The sequence below is a fragment of the Rhinopithecus bieti genome, unplaced genomic scaffold (assembly GCF_001698545.2).
Source record: "Rhinopithecus bieti isolate Rb0 unplaced genomic scaffold, ASM169854v2 scaffold_5101, whole genome shotgun sequence".
In the NCBI taxonomy this organism is placed as follows: Eukaryota; Metazoa; Chordata; class Mammalia; order Primates; family Cercopithecidae; genus Rhinopithecus; species Rhinopithecus bieti.
Window position 1 is genome coordinate 664,407 of NW_016804853.1, and position 21,627 is coordinate 686,033.

The 21,627-nt window shown below is 42.5% G+C and overlaps 1 protein-coding gene across 11 annotated transcripts in view; it reads right to left on the reverse strand.

Annotated features, from left to right (window-relative positions):
* Positions 1 to 21,627, reverse strand: part of ITPR1 (inositol 1,4,5-trisphosphate receptor type 1) — a 361,669-nt gene that overhangs the window by 110,310 nt on the left and 229,732 nt on the right. For 4 of the 11 annotated variants that reach the window (XM_017870723.1, XM_017870722.1, XM_017870721.1 and 1 more), the window contains 4 exons: positions 16,982 to 17,017; positions 15,379 to 15,426; positions 9,289 to 9,421; positions 7,173 to 7,363 (listed from right to left, as the gene is read on the reverse strand). In XM_017870723.1, the coding sequence (XP_017726212.1) occupies positions 7,173 to 7,363; positions 9,289 to 9,421; positions 15,379 to 15,426; positions 16,982 to 17,017 (408 nt within the window). Of the gene's footprint in view, positions 1 to 7,172; positions 7,364 to 9,288; positions 9,422 to 15,378; positions 15,430 to 16,981; positions 17,018 to 21,627 lie in introns of all 11 variants that reach the window. The other 7 variants (XM_017870715.1, XM_017870719.1, XM_017870718.1 and 4 more) reach the window with 2 other exon arrangements.

The following is a 21,627-nucleotide window of genomic DNA, read 5'->3' on the forward strand; positions in this document are numbered from 1 at the left end:
CACATACCCTCCTCACAACAAGAGATGGAGCTTTTCTCCCCACCTTTGAAATGGGGCTGGCCTCATGTCTGGCTTTGACCAATAGAATGTGGTAGAAGTGACATTCTAGGAATTCTAAACTTAGGCTTTGAAAGGGCTAGTAGCTTCCACTTCCTGCTTCTTGAAACACTGCTTCTCAGAACCCAGTCACCATGTTCTAAGAAGCCCAAACCACACAGAGAACCAAGGCACTCCAGTCAGTCAGTACCCCCAGCTGAGCTCCCAGCAAAGGACCAGCACCAACGGCCACAGTCATACAAGTGACCATGTAAGCTGTTCTAAGACCAGTCAACCCCCTGATGGTTGCAGACCCAGCCAAGATCACACAGAGCAAAAGAACCACCCCGCTGAGCCCAAGCTCACAGATTCATGCTAGGCGCCAAAATGGCCATTGCTTTAGGCTATGCAATTTTTAGGTCGTTACTCAGTGACAGATAACTACAGGTGGAGGTGGGAGGGACAAGAGGTACAGGATATTTTATCATGGGTTTTGTCCAGCTCTGGAGCTCTGAGTAAGTCATAACCTCCTTGAGTTTCTGTTTCCTTATCTCTATAATGGGGATAATGCAGGTCCGGCTTACCCACAGAGCAACTGGGAGACTCAAATGAGACATTGTAAACGAAAGGACTACATAAGCAGTAAATCGCCAAGCAAGACGAAACTGTATACTAGTCATATTTGTCGTTGCTACTGAGCTCTGAGCTCTGCAGCCACGAACCCATCCCCAAACCTCTTATGCCTCTGCCTTTGGAGATGACAATTATTTACCTTGTAAGAAGAAGCCAACTCAGCCTCCTTCCTAAAGCACCTGACCTCCTACCTCAGATCATCCTGAAGAATGAAGCCATTAAGGGCAGTGAGGAATTTGGGGTGCCAGGTTGCCCCAGTTCAAATGTTGGCTCTGCTAGTTTTTTTATTTTTATTATTTTTATTTATTTAGTTATTTATTTATTTTTTGAGACAGAGTCTCACTTTGTCACCCAGGCTGGAGTGCGGTGACGCTATCTTGGCTCACTGCAAGCTCCACCTCCCGGGTTCACGCCATTCTCCTGTCTCAGCCTCCTGAGTAGCTGGGACTACAGGCGCCCGCCACCACGCCCAGTTAATTTTTTGTTTTCAGTAGAGACAGGGTTTCACCATGTTAGCCAGGATGGTCTCGATCTCCTGACCTCGTGATCCACCTGCCTCGCCTCCCAAAGTGCTGGGATTACAGGCATGAGCCACCACGCCCGGCCAGCTCTGCTACTTAATGCTTGTATGATTTGGGGTAAGTTCCTTAACTCTTTTGAGTTTTGGTTTCCTCATCTATAAAGAGGGATAATCACGGTACTTTACTTCATAGGGAGGCTGTGAAGATTAAATGAGATGATACATAGAAAGTCCTTATGCATGATTCTTGGCACATAATAAGCACTTAATAAATGCTGGTTCTCATCATCATCATATGTTTTTTACTTTTTTAATTTATAAAATTATCATATAGCTAAATTGACTTTCTTTGGTGTACTGCTATATGAATCTTCACACACATGTGGATTCATGTGACTACTACTAAAAACAGAACACACAATGGTTCCATCACCCAAAATATGCCTCTGTGCTCTTCCTTTATAGTAAAATTCTCCCCTACTGCCTAGCCCTGGCAAATGCTAATGTGTTCTCCATCTTAAGAGTTGTGCCCCTTCAAAATGTCATAGAAATGGAACCACATAGTATGTCACCTTTTGAGACTGAAGTTTTTCACTCAGCATAATGCTTCTGAGAGACATCCAATGTCTTGCACTCATCAATATATTCCTTTTCATTGCTGACTACTATTCCATTGTATAGATGTATGGTGGTTTGTTTAATCACTATCGTTTTTAATAATTATTTTCACAAGCCAGGAAAGACTTAAGAAATAAGACCAGCTGACCATTGCCACTGGGTTCTAAGACTCCTTGGGGAAAACATCTAATGATTGTTGAAATGTCCTGACTCAAAGCTGCAGGGAAGCCGGGAGTCTGTTTATGCCTCACACATGCTAGACATGGAAACAGAAGCCCAGGGATAACTTCCTTCATCTCACACAAAAGTGGACTTGAAAGCAGGTCTCACTTTTCTTCTCCATGTGAAACATGTTCAGAATCCTGAGGGGAGGTGCTGCTAAACATAAGGGCTCTTTTGCAGACCTGTCCTCGGACAGGCAATACAGTTGTCCCTCGATATCTGTGAAAGACTGGTTCCAGGACCTCTGCAGATGCCAAAATCCAAGGATGCTCTCTTATGTAAAATGGTGTAGTATTTACATATAACCTAGGCACATCCTCGTGTATACTTTGAATCACCTCTAGCTTACAATGCCCAACACAATGTAATGTACCATGGTTTGTCTAATCACCATTATTTTTAATAATTATTTTCACAAGCCAGGGAAGACTTCAGAAATGGAATCAGCTGACCATCACCACTGGGTTCTAAGACTCCCTGGGGGAAAATATCTAATGATCACTGAAATGTCCTGCTTCACAGCTGCAGGGAATCTGGGAGTCCATTTATGCCTTATACTTTACAGACATGGGAACGGAAAGCCCAGGGATGGGAAATACTTGTTAATGCTTCATTTTAAAATACATGTATTATCTTTTTACAGCTGAATTATTATTTTTATTTTTTTTTTTCCCTAAATATTTTATTTTATTATTTATTTTTTTGAGACAGAATCTTGCTCTGTCGCCCAGGTTGGAGTACAGTGGCACAATCTTGGCTCACTGCAACCTTCCCCACCTCCTGAGTTCAAGCAATTCTGGTGCCTCAGCCTTCTGAGTAGCTGCAATTACAGTCGTGCACCATCACACCCAGCTAATTTTTGTATTTTTAGTAGAATCGGGGTTTTGCCATGTTGGCCAGGCTGGTCTCGAACTCCTGGCCTCAAGTGATCCACCTGCCTTGGCTTCCCCAAGCTCTGAAATTATAGGTGTGAGCCACTGTGCCCAGTCTTCCCTAAATATTTTAAATCTGCAGATGGTTGAATCCACAGATGCAGAAGCGACAAACACAGAGGGCAGACTATACATTTCTGGAACCATGTAGGCCTGCCTGCTTCCCTGCAATTCCTCTTTCTACCACCTGTCATCAGGAAACATGGATCTCAAGAAGACCAGCTGACCACAGACCCATTTCCCTTCCTGAGACCCTCCATGGTACACTGAACAGGAAGTGACCGTGCTCCGCCAGCTCTGGCCAGTACCCACCGTGTCTTCAGTGGAGCACAGCATCTCAGCAATCATTAATTGCCGCATTGCGGTCTTAGCCCAAGTCAGGCTCACTTCCCAGCTGGCCACTTACTACTCTGAACCAACTCCTCAACAGCAAGACGAAACTCTGAATCACTCCTCCTGGGGCTTCAAGGTTCCTGTCCTTAACTGGCCCCAGACACAACCCTAGTTCCACATCATTTTCTCCAGAGAAAGAGAAGCTTGGGGCCAAGGGGTTCTGACAAGTCAAGTCTAGGCTAGAAGACATTTTCCTGGAACCATCGGCCTCCTATGAGACACGGGGTTAGACTGGGCCCCCCAGGGGTCACAGAAGCAGGAAGGAGAAAACAGCATGTGCGTGCGGCCCCTCGGGGCCACACCCTTCCATCCTGGCATGGGCCCACAGGCCCCCCGCACCACCCGAGTACCCCCAAGAGAAAACAGCCCCACTCCATACATGGCTGAACTGCTTTAACTCCATCATGGCATTTCATCTGGAGCCTGGGTGTATGAGTAATAAGTGTGTGAAAACATGAAACTAATATTCATAATTACCTTACAAGATAAAGAACTTGAAGGAAAAACAGCTTGTGTGTGCCTGGCCGTCACCATCAGATGCTCCATGAGAAACATGGCATCTCACCAGAGCCACAGACATCGTCTGCCCAGAAGTCTCAGTGCAGCGGCCCTCAGCCCCCACCAGCCACTGTACTTCATTGTTAGTACTTAATTAATGGTGCCTTTGTGCTCCTGGTCATCCTGATGCCAAGCCCAGAGCCGACTGGGACCTCTGACTTCTCTCCCATGTCTAATCAGGTGCCATTTCAGCCAACATTTGCCAAGTATCAGCAGGTCCAGGCCTGGGCCTGGTGCAGAGAGTGACAGGGTTTCTATTCATGATATCCTGTCCCTCACCCACACCCCTTTAGTCCCAGCAAGGTTCAGACTCCCATTCCCTGCCCTCCTTTATTTCTTGATTGACACATAACATAGCTACAGTAAAGCACACCAATTTTAAGCATGTGGCTCAACTGAGTTGTTGTTTTTTTCTTTTTTAAACTTTTATTTTAAATTCAGGGGTGCAATTGCAGGTTACATAGGTAAGCTTGTGTCACGGGGGTTTATCATATAGATTGCTTCACCACTCTGGTATTAAACCTAGTACCCATTAGTTATTTTTTCCATCCTCTCCCTCCTCATCACCTCCACCTTCTGAAAGGCCCCAGTGGGTGTTGTTCCCCCTCTAAGTGTCCATGTGTTCCCATCATGTAGCTCCCACTTATAACCGAGAACGTGCGGTATTTGATTTTCTGTTTCAGTGTGATTTTGCTAAGGATAATGGCCTCCAGCTCCATCCGTGTCCCAGCAAAGGACATGATCACTGAGTTTTAAACATGTGCACACTCATGTAACCACCACCTAAACAAACGGTCAAATATGTTTCCAGCACCCAGAGAGCTCTCTTGTGCCATTATGAGAAAACATCCTGTCCCAAGTTATGACCTCTTTTATCAGAGATTTAAGTTCAGGTTCTCATCAGCTTCCATAAATTACTGCCCATTAACTTTTTAATTCTTAGACTGCCTCCTCAGGACCCTGCTTTCCTCAGTTTACCTGTCCTATACTGCCAGGTGTATAGTCCTCCATTATAGCTCCAAAGCCCCTTGGATGGCTGCACTGCTGCTGCATACAAACCCCAACTCCAAATGCAAAATCCAAGGCCCTTCACTTCTACATAGCACTCCTCGGTCTCAAAGACCTAACCCCTGTTCTGGAAACCCAACTGCTGCTCTCACACCTCTGGGCCTTCTCTTCCATGGAATATGACAAAGATTCCTCATGCCCCAGGTCCATGCCTCATTTCCCCCTTTCAGTCCTATGTCCATCCTTGAAAGCCTATTTCATCCACAGACCTTCTGCAAACTCCCCAGAGAAATGCTGGTCCTTCTTCCTTGATGGTTCCCCAGCATCACTTATACTTCTTGGAGGGCACTAAATGTCATCCTTGAGACATAGCTTCCTATGTGCATATCTATGTCTTGAAGACTGGGATTCTGGGTTTCTCAAACTAGTAAAGCTTTAAAATTTCAGGAAGGGAAGGAATAACAACCTAGAGTTTCCAACTTCTAATTTGGCCAACAGAAAAAAAGAATCTATGATCCATAATCAACACCATTTCATTAAAGAAGACACTGTGGCTGAGAATAAAGGTTGGAGAGATATAATCTCAGAATAAAATGGCCAGGTCTTCAAACTGAATACATTGGTTTATGAAAAATTCACCACATTGTCCTCATTTTCCACACTTGACTATGCCTGGAGAAAATTCTCATAGACGAATTGGCTCCCATGTCTGGAAACCATTGTCCCATCGCCCCTGGTATAGCTGCACATACACAGAAGGGGCTCAGTGAGTATTCAGTTCAACTGCTCTAATCACAGGAAATCATGTGGTTCTAAGACAAGGAGCATTTCAGCTCTGCTTCCATCCCAACACAGGAGCCCAGAAAACAGCAGTGGCTGGGCAACATTCCAGTGATGAGAAGGACTGCAGGACCCACCCACACACACATGACAAAATAAAAAGCAATCCCACTATGTATGACTTGTGCCCATGTAACAACTTAGACAAGCAGTGGGCCTTGCCATTGGCCCAGGTGCCTAACTCATTGCCACAAACCCCAACCTGGTGCAATGTATGATAACGAACTTCACAAGTGTACACTGGGGCAAGCGGGGATTGGAAGGCGAAATAAAAGGGCCACCACAGTTGGCTGCATAGGTTGTGCCAAGGCACAAGGTGCTGGCTGGGGGAGCAAGCAGGGACTGAAATCTCACCTGTGCTGCACCTGCCAAGCCAGGCACCCTGGCCCAGGGCACAGTGACTCACAGGAAGAAACGCCCTCTTCAAAGTTGCACAAAGAACCAAGACTTCATTAACCGAGACTCTCAATTTCAATTCAAGGCCAAGAATATGTCAGGTCAAATATATATGTCAGGATGAATATTATGGTATGTGGATTGTATCTCTATAAAGCTTTTATCAAAATATGTATGTGTGTGTATGTATACACAAGTCTGCACACAGATACACATCCAAAAAAAACCTCTTATTCAGGGAGCTAACAAAGAAGGAAGAGTGCATAAAGGAGGTATTAAAAATATTTAAAGGAATCATATATAGAAGTTACGTTATTTAGGTATTATTAAAATTCATGTTCTAAGATGACTGTTGTGGAAGAAAAAATTATGAAAATTTTTTTTTAAGGACATCTATAAAAGTGAACTAGAAATAGAATTTGAGTTTTATTATTAGTTTTAAATATATATCATATCTACCTTTCAAAAAGTCATCTATTCATTTCTGACTAACATAGCCTGGTGTCTCTATTATTTCAAATTGGTTTGGTTTTATTAAACTTTCAGTTAAAAGGTAGAGAAACTTCTAGTAAGCAACAGCTGCAGTATCTACATATACATAAAAATTAAATCTTTTAAATAGCACACACAGTTCAAACTCTTTTGGTTATCCTGTGATGAGATCCCCTGCAATCTTGGATAAAAACTGTAAATAAACTTCATGCAATCATTTACTCATTCAACAAACATTTATGGAGTGTCCACTATGTCCTAGAACTTACGCCAATTTCCTTTGCATATTCTCAGTGTTTTATCAATTTTCAAATGTAACTCATGTTTTGGAACCAAGTCTGATTTACGACCAAATGATCACAACAGGATACCAGTAGAATTCATTTTTCAAAACAGAATTTTGTGCCCTCAGAATGAGCTGTCTCCCAAACAAGCCTTGGTACCACCCAGGCATCTGGCTCCCAGAACAGACTCTCCTCCTGCTCAGCAGGGACGCCACACCAGCAGCCAAGCTGCCTTCCTACCTGGATGGTGGTGTTGCCTCCTTCCAGAAGGGCAATAGCCAGGAGAATGCTTTCATGGAACACTCGGTCACTGGATGCATTCATGATGAGGTCGATAACTAGATTGGAAGCCCCCTCCTTGTCAAGGTGACACTGAACCTCGGCCAGACTCATCTCACCCCTGCTCATAGAGCTGGATCCGGAACCTCCCCCTAGGAAGATGGAATATTTTTTTACTAAGCATAATCAGAACAGCTAATGTTTGCTGCATACTTACTACGCACCAACACTTTATGCACTAAATGTTTTACCCATGTTCATCTCTTTAACCCTTTTAACCCCACAAGGAAAATACTGAGTATTAACACAGAGAGATGAAGATGCTTGTCCAAGGACACCAGCTTGTGAGCAGCAGAGATGGTGTTTGAATTCAGACAGGTAAGACTCTCCCTTCCATTAAACACAATGACTTGTGGCAGAGTTCAGAACTGGTTTCAGAAACAAACCAAAGTCAAACACTTCTTAGAACACTCTCAAGGAAGCTTAGCCTATAATGATCACTTTAGCTCTCTTTTTAACAAGCCCACTCTAACCCCCAACTTACTCTTTTCCATAATTTATCGGTTCATTCATTCGACAAATGTTTGCTCACTGCTTGGCATGGAGCCAAGAGCTGGGGATGGGGGAGTGAACAAAACAAAGTTCCTGTTCTCACTGCACTTCAAGGGAGATGAGTATACTTAAGAAGAGAGGACCATCCATTTAGAATGGATTCTGACTGTGTTTGGAAGGTACATATTTAAGGACTTGCCTTGTATTACTATTGGCAATAACTAAAACATGAACGCACATGGAGAAATGGGCTGATCAGCTTCAAAAAGCAGGAAATTGTCTATCTGTCCTTTCATGCAGAACTCAATTCCAGTGTCACCTCCTTTATGCTGCTTGTCCTTGACTTGTCCTTATATCTATAGCACAAGGTAGAAATTGGGTTGCACATTCTCTCTGCTATAGCTTCTCAGAGCGGAGTCTGTCTTGCATTTCCAAATCCCTGTCATGATGCCTCCCCCAAGGGCTTCACATAATTGTTAAATGACCTCCCTACAGAAAGTAAAGAGAATGGTTTTGAGAGATGATGTGAAGAGCCTCTGCATCGATTTTTGGACTTGAAAGGCCAAGTTCCCACCTCTCGGATGCCTTGAGAACTGCATCTTTATTGAGGCCGGCATAGCTCCATGAACTGGGCAGCTGTGCTTCCAGTTTTCATTTAGGGAGAAATCCAAGCTTCCTCCTTAGCATGTGCTAGGACAAATTAAGTGTACACTGAGTATTTCTGTGCTATGCATGGAACCCACCAAGGATCTGAAGCTGCCCCACAGTCATCACCATGAGACAGGAAATCGGGCAACTCACATCTGTGCTTTGAGCACTGCCTAAAAACACAAACTCGGTAAGACTCACCTTTGAGTTCCATGTTTTTGTATCTTTTACTTGTAAGTGTGCTTAAACTGATTTAAAGTAAGCACTTTTGTACAGGGATGCTTTTTGTAAACTTCCATAGGAGTTTGTGGATGTACACGGCATGGGCATTAGAATTAGATATACCAGGCTGAAATTACAGACCAGCCACTGACAAGCTTCCATTTCCTCTGTGGAACTGGGATAGACTGTACCTATCACATGATGAGCAGCTGGGAGGAGAAAAGGAGATAAAGAATGCAGTGCACTTAGGAAAGCCCCTGGCACTCAGTCAATGTATAATAAACGGCAGCTTTCACTATCCTGGGTGCCAATATCCTCATCATTTTACGGAAAGACAAGAGTCCTAACAACCACAGGACAAAGTGCAATAATATCAAATCCCTCAAATCATTCAAATATCACCAAGATGGTCACTGCATGGGAAGGAGGAGCAAAAGGCTTAGCCACTATCTAGCTGCAGGGAAATGCTAGTTTGCAGGAAAATATGTTTAGACATCAATTTGATGGTAGACCAAAGACAAAACAAGTTGCTAAAAAATACACTTGCAACACAAATTCATCTGTTGTTAGCATTTCAACCTGTTAGGAGGAAACATGCAGCTATCATAGAACACACTTGATTCACACATGAAGCTAATTACACCACAAAGCCTACCTCCTCCCCCGGGCTTGCTGGGTCCTCCTGGTGACAGTGGGCCATTGCCAAAGCTGGTAAGGCTCTCTCTTCTTCCCGAAGGTCTGATGTTTCCATAGTAACGGTTGACCAGAATTTGCCTGAGCGCCTCACCCTTAATTCAAACAGGATAATAAAATCAGGTTCTGCATTTAATGCATAACTGAGTGACAAATATTCAAAACACACAGGGGTACTCAGTTATAATTGGCCCAGTTTCACTTGGCGAAAAATTAAATTATTAATAGAAGCATTTAGAAACTCTGAAGTTAACTTCAATATTTTCTCAGAAAACCAGATGTTTTTTAAAAAATGGTAGCAATCTAAAATATTGACTGAAGTACCCTCTCACACAATGATAAGACAGAACAGTAATTTTGAAGGACAACTAACAATAACAAAAATCCCTTTGGGGTAAGTTGATAAAATTAAGACAAATTGAAAATGCTTACAGGTCAGCTTCCACATAGCAATATAAAAATGTTATTTCAAGCACAAGGTTTATTCCCAAGGTCCAAAAAAAATTAAGATTTCAGAGTAATAGAGTAAGATGATACAATAAGCCAAAAGTAAGCCTTTCTTACAAAAATAGTCAATGGGCCAAATGTTTTAAAAAACAAAAGACAAAAACAACAAAAACTTCATAATGCTATAGGAAATAAATTAGTGGCATGAGTGGTAGATATCAAATATATAAAAAAAACCAACATAGATAAAATGGCATTTTGTCTGGAATCTTCTTTAAAACAATACAGGAGAGAAGGGGAAGCAGCAAGGGATATAAGTGAGACAAGAGTGGGCATGAGTTGACAGTTGCTGTTGAAGCGGAGTTATAAATGAGGGGTTTTGAAACCTTTCTGACTCCTTTTATACAGATTTCAACTTTTCTATAATAAAATTTGTTAAAAATATAAATATCAAAGAGTCCTGAACAGGGATATAGTAACTTTTTGTAATTACTCTAACCTAAAAAACCTCCATTGTTCAGTAATAATGGGGGATGCTGGCAAGCCGGTAACCAGAGGCAGCATGCATTCTGCATTCTCAGCTCTACATCTTCAGCCGTCCTTCTAAGGGGCCCCAAGATCACCTCCCAACCTGAAGGCTCTAAAAGTCAAAGGCTGTAAAAATTTTCCCTGGACTCTTTTCCAGTATGAAAGTAGCAAGGCATGGAGTTCCTCTGGTACATCATCAAGAGAGGTGAGGGAAAAGAAGTGTGGCCAAGAGGAAAAGTGTTGAAATGGAGCAGGTCTCTAAAACAGAGACTCGAGTTCTTTTGAAAAGACCTGCAACTGAACCATGAGTCAGTAGAATTTAAAATGATTTGTTAATAAGCTCTGAGAATAGGTCTGGAGATTTCAAGTGAGGCATTTGCAAAACAAGACGGGAGGGAGCAGACTGATATGGGGACCCTGGGAAATGGGAGGCACCCTGGGAGAAGTGGGGGACCAAGGAAGAAAGGAGATAGGCAGGAAACTCCTGGCTCCTGTCAATCATGAAAACCGCCGAAAGTTCCAGAAAAGGTTTATCTACTCTGTTAATTCATGCTGCTAATTAAAGATTCCAGGGACAGATTGGGATGGGATAAACAGGGGAGACGGGAGGGGACTGATTTTTAAATGAATGTGCAGAAAACAAAAAAATCCCAAATTTCCTCTTTCCATTCCACCCACAAATATGTTTCTCTTCATAGTTCGGCAAAGGAGGGTAACTTCTATCAGCTCATGAAACTCATTTCTCACTGGACCGACTGTAAATTCAGAATTCCAAGAGTGCTTCAAATGGGTAAGTTATTTGTGATATTTTAAGTACTTTTTAAATAAACTGCTCACAGGTGGGGAAGAAAGTTTCAGTGCAAGATTCTTTAATGACTTAGAAGACCCCATTCCGGAACAAAGATACAACTTTACTGGTATTCCAGTGTCAGGCGCTAGTGTAAACACATGAGCACTCTCTGGAAAAGTCACTGGGAACACAGTGATTTAAAAGGCTGACTTCATAAAAGAAGCACAAGTTTTAAAGCTACATTCAAGAATGCCTATGATGAAAGAATTGAGGGCAAGAAAAGGTTGTCTCCATGTTGAATATGACAGATTAAATATGTTGAATATCATAGATTAAATATGTTGAATATCATAAATTAAATATGTTGAATATGATAGATTAAATATGATTTCCCTTTTTAAATATCATAATGAATCTATTTGATTCTCTTTCAATACGACACAGACTTTGAGCTCCAGAAACAGGAGTGATTGGCAGTTGACCATCCCAAGTCTCTAACTGGATCCCCTCTGGCACTGTGAGAACATTGTTTGAGTGCTAGATGGCTGGGCTGAGACCCGTAAGCTGCAGTCACGGAAGACAGCCAACGTAGCCATTGCAACAGGAATCTGAAAGTGCATAGGGTTGAGTGGTCAAGTCAAAGGCAGTATGGCTGTGACCAGTCAACAAACACACATCTCTTAAGGAGGTCTCAACTGGAGCCTGCGCACCACAATTCCACTTGGAGCTAGAATGACTTGCTTAGATTTTCAATTTCTGGTGGCGGCTTGTTTTTTCTCCCCCTCCTCATGGTTTTGAGGGTGAACAGCAAGACCCTGGTCAGTCTACAATCAAGCAAGCAGGAGGTGATGAAAGGAGCACGTGGACGCCAGGAACAGGAACTCCACATTTATGCAGCCTGGATGCCAAACTCAAGTTACAAAGGGATCTCACATTACCATTTTGTCTCTCCTTCAACAGAAAAACCCTAGCAGTTACCATAGCAACTGATGCATCAAATGGTACATTTTCCCCCATAAGAGAATATCATGAAATGTGCTCATTCTGGGGGGAAAAAAAACACCACATTCCACCCCACAAACTTTTTTTTGCTTTTAATTATAAGGTTTCTGGCACATATTCATCTCACCTTCTCTACACACACACACACACACACAAAATTAAACTGCAAGGAAGAAAAAACAGAGAGCAAGGGTTTTTTTTTTTTTAAAAAAACAAGATGAGATTCATTCCTTTTTTGAAAGAATAAAGACTGAGAATTATAGGTAAGAGGGGATAGAAAGGAAAATGGATAAGAATCATTAAAAGTTATGCAAATCCCTAGTGTGAAAACTCGGGTTCAAGGAAAATTCTGTTTTCTGAGACAGTGGTTTAATTTAAGAAAATTAAAATCTGCAGAGAAAAGCCTTCCTAATCATCTTGATATAAATTACTCAACAGCACTAAGCTGTTCACAATGTACCAGGCTGAGAAATCTGATTGCAGAGAAGGGAAAAAAAAAAAAAAAATGACTTCTCAAATAACGTCACTTCTTCAGCTTTAACATTTGGCTGTGCAACCCTTTTTAAAAATAATACCAGTTTTTTTCCAGCAGTTTACACCTACAGTATGCAAACAAATATCAGATGTTTGTCTCAGTCAGAAATTCCCACACATTGTTACCTAAGACTGAGAAAAGAAAAAGTCATTTGTAATAAGTGTCACATTAAAACAATGAAAATTGGTAGATTAGTGATGTGGAGTAATGAAACCAAGCTCCTACCTGGTCACTCTACCAACATGTGTTCCACTGATATCAACTGAACTAAATAAGTGAAGGAACTGCGTGGGAAGAGAGCCAGTGTTGAACAAGGCACTAAGGAGTTAACATTGCCACACACAAAGGAGAGAGAGAACTGACCTTTTCCGTTTCCCAGGTTCCAGCCACTTAAAGATCATGTGCTTCAGGAAAGATCACCCTCTCATGTGAGCTGTGAGCCTCTCACACCTTAGTCAGCATGAGGGTAGCGCCTGGATTTTAACATACCTCCTTTCTCCTCTTGTTGTCTACAAAACCACCTCAATGTTTCAATCCACAAGGTATCTACAAGTTAATATCCCTTATCATATTCCAGTCACTGTGCTAAGTGCTTCATGTGCACAGCTCAGTGTCCTAAGGTATGGGGACTGTTGTCACTCCCATTTTACAGCAGAAGAAATTGAGGCATAGGGAGGTTAACTTGCTCAAAATCACACAGCTAGTACCTGGCAAAAGAAAACCCCAAAACTTGAACCTGTTTCTAATTACAAAGTTCACGGGCATAGGCAGCATTCAATACCAAGTCCTCTGAGAGCTTAGGACATGAGGGACAGCTGTGTGCGTTTACCAGCTACTCCTAGGACCTAGGACAATTCTCAAGGGTAGGCAAGGATGGAAAATAGAAGAATGCAAGGTGCCTTGGGCCATGAAATGCAGGAGCTACAGGAAGCTGGAGAAGAAGGACTATAGCATCACGTCCTGAATTCTGCTGAAATGCCAACTTCCTGGAGCTATTCTCCGGTCCTAGTCTGAGAAATCACAAAGTTGATGTCTCTATCAGAGCAAGACAACAAAAGGGATTTAGGATGCAGTGGGACTGGGCAGGGGCCTGGGTGTGTGAGCAGAGTAAAGGTGCCTCTGGCTCTCCATTTATCTCAGGCATCAATTCTCCAAGACAGGTGGCAGGTGGGGAAGGTTAATGGGGACAAAAAAAAAAAAAAAGTTAAAAAAATGAATAAGACCTGCTATTTCATAGCACAATAGGGTGACTACAGTCAACAATAACTTAATTGTACATTTTAAAGTAACTTAAAGAGTGTAACCGAATTGTTTGCAACTCAAAGGATAAATGCTGGAGGGGATGGATACCCCATTCTCCATGGTGAGTATTTCACATTGTGTGCCTCTGTCAAAACATCTCATGTACCCCATAAATACATACACCTACTATGTACCCACAAAAATAATAGAAAAATTCTCCTAGACACCAGTGATCATAGTTCCAAGACAGTCTTCAGAATGACAGGTCATTTTTGAACTCCATGACCTTAGACAAGATGTTGAACATCCCAGAATCTCAATGTCCTACTTGTGAAATGAGGATGAAGCCTGTGTCACCAGGACATCTGATTATCTTCCCAAAAATGGGCAACATGAAAATCAGTGCTGTTGGCATGCTCATGGATATATACAACCTTCTAGAAATGGTTTGGCAAGGCACAATCAGCACCTTAAGAACACATCTACCCCTTGGCCAAGGAATTCCTCTTCTAGGAATTTATTCAAAGATGCACACATTCATTCATTTCTTCATCAAAGGAAAAAAATGATGAACCACCTGTCAATTTGGGGAACTTCAGGCAGCTGTTAACTTTCAAAGATTTTCAAAACAAATGCTCAGATATGGTATTAAATGACAAAACAGGGTACAAAAGTTGTATACTTAGAATAATCCCAATGACAATGCAAATGTGCCTGTGTCTGTTGGCACATGTGCTCATGTGTATAAAAAAATGGGTAGAAGGAAATATTAAAACATCAGTGGGGCTGGGCATGGTGGCACACACCTGTAATCCCAGCACTTTGGGAGGCCAAGGCAAGGGGATTGCTTGAGCCCAGGAGTTTGAGACCTGCCTGGGAAACATAGCAAGACTCTGTCTCCACAAAAACAATAAAAAAAAGAAAACTAGCTGGGCATGGTGCCTATGGTCCCAGCTACTTGGGAGTCTGAGGCAGGAGGATCTCTTGAGCCTAGGAGGTTGAGGCTGCAGTGAGCTGAGATCGTACCACTACATTCCAGCCTGAGCAACAGAGTAATATCTGTCTCTAAAAAACCACCCAAATAACAAAAACATTAGTAGCTCTTGTGGCTAGGTAATATAATTATGACCTTTTTTCCATTATTGTAATTATAAATTATCTATAATGGTCGTCAGCCATTACAGTTTTTCTTTTTTTTCTTTTCTTTTTTTTTTTTTTTTTAACATTTCACCTAAATAGAAAGCCACCACAGAAAAGAAAAAAGGACATGAAAAGCTTAATTGGTCGTTATTGGGAGGCCAGCTGGTTACAGTGCTCTGATCAGGTAGACAAGGGGCAGAACCACTATTTAGTTTCATTTATATACATGGCTGTGATTGCTCTTGAGTCAATTAGTGCTTTAACAATATCAACAACAAAAGCTGCCTCTCAATCACAGTGTGTGGTTGATGGAGGCGTGATGGTCATTGATCATTAGCTCCCAATACCCAAGACTCAAGACTACGTACCCTTTTATGGTCTTCCAGCTGCCGCAGGGGTGGACTTGGTTCAAGCTCCTGCTAGGCATGCAGAAATTCCATTTTAAGTACAACACTAAGGAAACACTACCATCTGCAGCATCAGTCACATATAAAATACGTTGAGGGTTCATATATAGACAAGAGTTACACAAAAGGAGAATAGGTCTGGATTTTTGTTTTTCCCCCGAATATCCATGCTTGATTACTTTAGATGCTGCTTAACGACTGTCCCATACCCCCGACCCTAGTGCACTGTTTAAAATGGGCAGACATATGACTTTCTGGCCAACATAATTTATTGCAAAGACCATGAAGAAGAAGTTCTATATTATATGCTGTGACATTAACCCAAAAAGGGTTGTAATTCAAGACTCAATCGGGCAGGTCCTTAAGATTCATACATGCATCATTGCATAGCACATGCATAAGGACATCAAGACACACGCCTCTGAGCAGACACAGACATGGGACCATGGCTCTCTCCGCCCCACGAGTGCACAAGTCTTGTAACAAAACTGTTAACAGAATGAGGAGCTCCGATTAGGATATTAAACACTGATCATTAGAAAACACAGACACTGCAACTTCGCTATTCAATCATTTGTTCATGTTTCATTTTTAAGACTTCTTTCAAATGAAGTATACTTCATTCTAGCTTGAACTACTGTGATTTTGGAATAGTTTCTGAAATTAAATTTTGATACTTGGAAATATGTCTCCCCAAAAAGCTTCTCTATGATCTTACACACCTTAGGAAATGTTAGTCTCTCATTTAGTGAGTTTAGTTAGTAGCAAGAAGGATAGATTTTTATTTTTATTTTTTAACTGCATCGTAGGCTGGGCGCAGAGGCTCATGCCTGTAATTCTAGCACTTTCAGAGGCTGAGGCGGGCGGATCACCTGAGGTCAGGAGTTTGAGACCAGGCTGGCCAACATGGGGAAACCCCATCTCTACTAAAAATACGAAAATTAGCCGAACGTTATTGCACATGCCTGTAATCCCAGCTACTCAGGAGGCTGAGGCAGGAGATTCACTTGTACCCAGGAGGCAGAGGTTGCAGTGAGCCAAGGTTGTGCCACTGCACTCCAGCCTGGGAGACAGCAGGACTTTGTCTCAAAAAAATAAAAAGATTTTTAAAAGTGCATTCTAAAATTACAAGTTTATTAGCAGCTTTTTCTACAGTTATAAATATTCTTTATTACTAATTTAGAATAACTTCAAAACTGCATCATCTCTGCACAGGACCCAAAGTCAATTTTCTATAACAGCAGAAACTGTTATACAAACACCCTCACGTGTCTCAACTAAACGTCTCATGATTAAGATGGTTCTGAGTGAGAACTTTCAAAGAACCATGTCCTGGCACCTGGAGGATGCTCAGTTTGGATCCAGCTCCTCAGGACTTTCTTTCTACACTGAGAGCCACATCCACGACAGCAATGATCTGTTTGCAGCCAGCCTAGAGACCTCCCTCCTACATCTACCACTGGGACAGACTTTTTGTCACAACAATTCAGACACCCAACCAGGACAACCGAGAGGCACCCATATTTGCTGGCACTGGCACTACAAATATAGGCAGGCAACACACCTCGGTGGCGTTCTCAGAATCCGGAGCGGGAGGAAGCTAGTTGGGAGTAAAACGAAGTACGTTAGTCATGGCACTTGCATCTTGTGGGCCACAGAGAAGCCCAGAGACCAACACTCAAGGACAAAACATGGAAGGAAGGATCAGAGATGAGGCAACGCTGCTGGATCACTGGCCGAAGTGGGCTTCAGCAATCAAGGTGACCAGATACCTTCAAATCAAACTGAATGTGGTTGTGCTGGAGGAGACAATTGACCTGCAATGGGGGAACACATTAAAAATAAGAACGAAACAAAAAAGTCTACCACTAACCAAGAAGGAATGATGCTTTAAAACAAAGCAAGTAAAAGGAAGAACCACAGCACATCCGTGTCTTGGTCCACAGAGACAGGGAAAGCAATAGTATGCGTGTCCATGGAGGCTCTCAGGGGAGCAGGGGTAGTGATGAAAGCAGGGGCCCAAGGCTTGGGAAAGTTCCGCATGCCACATGTCTCCTGTGGGTTTAGGCTTTCTCCCATGTCCCTCTGTTCTCCACATCCTGTCCTACAGCAGGAAAGAAGACCTAGGCTCCAGCTTGGGCTTCGGGGCTGCAGCCTCCCTGCTCCAGTGTCTCTGGGAGAAACGACGTCTCCTGCACTCAGGGTGACTTTGGAGATGAGTTTCCCACCCCGTGCATTTCCCTTGGGGGCTTCATAGTCTGGGTTTCCTGGCCCCATCCCAGCCATGCCACACAGATACCACCCTCCCCCTTGATTTCACAATTTCCAACCCATGGATGAGCAACAAAAGGATGCCTCGAAAGGACACGCAGGTGAGGGGGAAGGGGTGAGAGGGCATGCAGGGGCTACACAAAGATATGCCTGGAGAAAAGTCTACCACTCCGTCTGCAGACAGTGCCGTGAATCTGCCCTCCAAAAGGACATGTGCCTGGAGCAGACAAGAGATGTCAGATGGAACTGCCAGACCCCACCTGGACATCTTGGGACCAAAGTCACACACCAGCAGTGTGACTGGTGTGAGGTGTAGTCTGAGGCCACGGGACAAACCCAAGGCTCATGCTGCAACTGTGTGACCTTGGCCTCTAACAGAGCTCCAGCACACTCATCTCAGGGCCAGAAGGTGGCTGTCAGGTGGCGGGCCAGGGCTGGTGTTGAAAGCTTGAGAGCAGTGACACTGTGAAATCTGGTGGTGTCTTCATTCAGCTCCACACTACCCCTTTGGTAGTTTGATCACCAAGAGGGAGGAAAGCCTCTTAATATAGGGCTGCTATATTATGTAATCTAATGATTTGTCTTTTGTCTATTTCCCAATAGAGAAAATGAAAGAAAGATCCAGGGGATTAAACTACTTCGGCAAAGACAACAAGGGTTGCTCACTCAATTCTGGACAGATGACCTTTCATGCGTGAGCCCAACTCCACTAATCTTAGGGAGAAAACTTGCCTCTGAAGCATGCAGCCTCCTGTTCTGGGTGGGGAGGGATGGTGCCGGTGGTAGGAAGGACTTGAGTGGGGGAGGAAAGTAAAAGCAGAGCACAGGTAAAGGTATCTTCAAAATGATAGAAAGATCACAATCCAAGAACGCATTTTTAACTCTACCCTTACATTCTGTACGCTAAAGAATTAAAACTGTGTAAACATTTTGCTATCTTCCCTTAGTGCAAAAGAACATATGAGAAAAAGCAGAATTAAAGGAATTTCCCATGCATTTTAGAGCAGACAGAGATATAGACAGAAGTATTATATTCTACTATTTGCATGGACAACCCTCCCACTACAGCATCCTTTATTCTGATCCAATATGATCAGAACAAAAGGATTATAGGCATGGATTCACCATAGGAATGCACACAGCTACCCTCTTACCCCTTTGCCAATCAAAACAAAAGCTAAAGAAAATAAAGATGGAACTCATGTGTCGTTTGTTTGAATTCTCTTGCCTGTGCTTTGTCCAGAGAAGCATCTCGAATTCTTTCAGAATAGACATAGGTAGTATATATCTATTTCTTAATCACTCGGCAGGGATTGTGTTTTATGATTGTACTGACACTCTATTTCCTCTGTTAAACTGCTGTCATGCTTGTTCTAAAATTAGTTTAATTAATTCTTAAAACAAAAATTAAATGTAAATTAATAACTGTCTTTTTTCCCTTGAAAATTTTATGAAGCCGTTTGAGAAACAGAGGATGCTGTGCAGCTTCAAAAATTACATCTAACCAGAAAAACACTTTTAAATGCGATCTCTTTATGGAACAGATTGGAAAACCCCAGAGCGCTGCATGAGCATCCTGTGACTATGGCTCATCCAGGGTTTAGCTCTGGCGCTCTGTGTGGCCCTGAGCCAGTCATTGAACGTCTCTGGGCATCCACCTCCTGACCTATTCAAGGAGGACAAAGCAAATAGTCTTTTTCTGTGTGTTTGTTTCTGAGATGGAGTCTTGCTCTGTCGCCCAGGCTGAAGTGCTATGGCATGGTCTCGGCGCACTGCAACCTCCACCTGCAGGGTTCAAGCGATCCTCCTGCCTCAGCCTCCTGAATAGCGGGGATTACAGGCATGCGCCACCACACCCAGTTAATTTTGTATTTTTAGTAGAGACGCAGTTTCACCGTGTTGGCCAGGCTGATCTCGAACTCCTGACCTCATGTGATCCGCCCACCTCAGGCTCCCAAAGTGCTGGGATTACAGGTGTGAGTCACCGCGCATGGCTGCAAATATTCTTTAGGATTCCTTCTAGCTAAAATACTAATTAATCCTTGGTTTATTTTCAGTAAACTTCATTTCACAATATCTAGCCAGCAAGTTCCCTGAATAATCCAACCTGCTGGGACATAAAATGTTTCCAGGCATGGAAGGGGCCAGGCCACATGTGGTATCTAAGTTGGTAAAACCACCAATAGCCTATACTAGCACTTCCTCCTATAAGGATGTTGGCTACGTTTCCTTGAGGATAAGGTTATTTTACAGCAATAAGCTGTAATTTCAATAAATATAAGCACATTAATAGGATATGTATGTTCACATAAAGTTCTGTATAAATATAATGTATAATACCCCAAGCAAAAGATAATGTTTAATAAGTGAATAAATGGAATTATATTTTTATTGTCACTTTTTTTTTTTTTTTTTTTTTTACATGAAAGGTGAAGCCCTCATTGAACATGTATTCAGGAGGAATGTTGTGAGGGCATGGGCTGTCTGAAATTCCCATGTTCTGTATTCCTGGTTAGTCCCAGGACCAGTCACTACATTCAGGTGCTGGCACCTCCAGTCAAGGCCAGTCTCACACACCAACAGGTGATTCATAGCGATCTGCTGTGGTCTGGTTTTGAGCTTAGAAACCAACTAGTGCCCCCTACTGCCTCTTCATATTTACTCTGCAATCTTAAGTCTTTCCAGTGTTTTTAGGCAAGGTGAGCAAAACCTAACAATAGAAAAATAACTCCCAATGACTGGCTTTGAAATAGAAATTCAAACTGCATCTCAAGTCTCTGAATCTTAAGTGTCCTTCCCGGATGAGGCCATGAAGCAGGCCCTCATTATGGTACCTTGGGTAGTAACTGAATATATGCATATACGACACTGATCTACTCACTTGCAACACATAATGTACCTAGCATTTTATCACGGAACGAATTTCTACTATAAATGAAGGAAATTATACTTTATCATTCTTAAATGAAAAGGAGCACACAGACTTCCTAAGGTGACTATTTCTGGTGTTTGCACAATAGCACCCACCCACATCCATCCATCCGCTTCATGTGTGCCTATCACAGACCAGCACAGATCGCAGCCTGCAAACACCCTTTGTTTCCTACTGCCCTCAGCAGGAATCCCCCTCCTATCCTGGGGTTTCTAGAATTTTCCTTTGAAATGGGATGTCTCTTTCTATGACTACCCTGATAGAAACTGAATGCAATTCAAAAAATGTAACTGTATCACAGATCTAGTTATCAGCAAATCAAAGACAATTTGTATCTCCAGCCCCTCGAATCAGTCTTCAGAGTTCCTTTCCACTCACTCATAACCTGAGAGGAGACCAACAAACAAATAGCGAACAGGCTTGCAAATATGTTTGCTGGGTCCGGTCCTGCATGAGCCTCTGAAAACCCATACCAAGAAAACAGAAAGCTTTAAAGAAAATTGAGCTAAAATAGAAGTTATCTAGCATTTCAGTAGAACAACTTTAAGTCTTCCTATCTGCTGAGACAACTATCTTTACTAACTGTATTTGTTTTTAGAAACAGAACTAAGCAAAAATTATTTAGCTCCAACAATGTGGTTTCACCTACATTTTATAGAACGAGCTCATCGGAACTCAACAGCAAAGTTCATTTTTTAAAAACACATTCTGACATGACCAAAGTATACAACTTCAGTCATTATGGAATAATCTCAGTGATATATATATATATATGTATCTCCAGTGATTCTGCAATAGCTTCTGTATCTTCTGAGTTGAGTTTGCTCTGTGGTTGCCAGTGTCTAACAGTAAACAGCCCCACTGCATTTATTGGCAATTACTGCTGAAGGTCACACATCAGCAGTGAGCCTAAATTCCAGGAAAAAAAGCAGCTCTTATGTAACTGCTGCCTGAACGCTGGCAGGTACCCAACCCAGCAGTTCACAGCAATGTAAGAAAGTAGGACA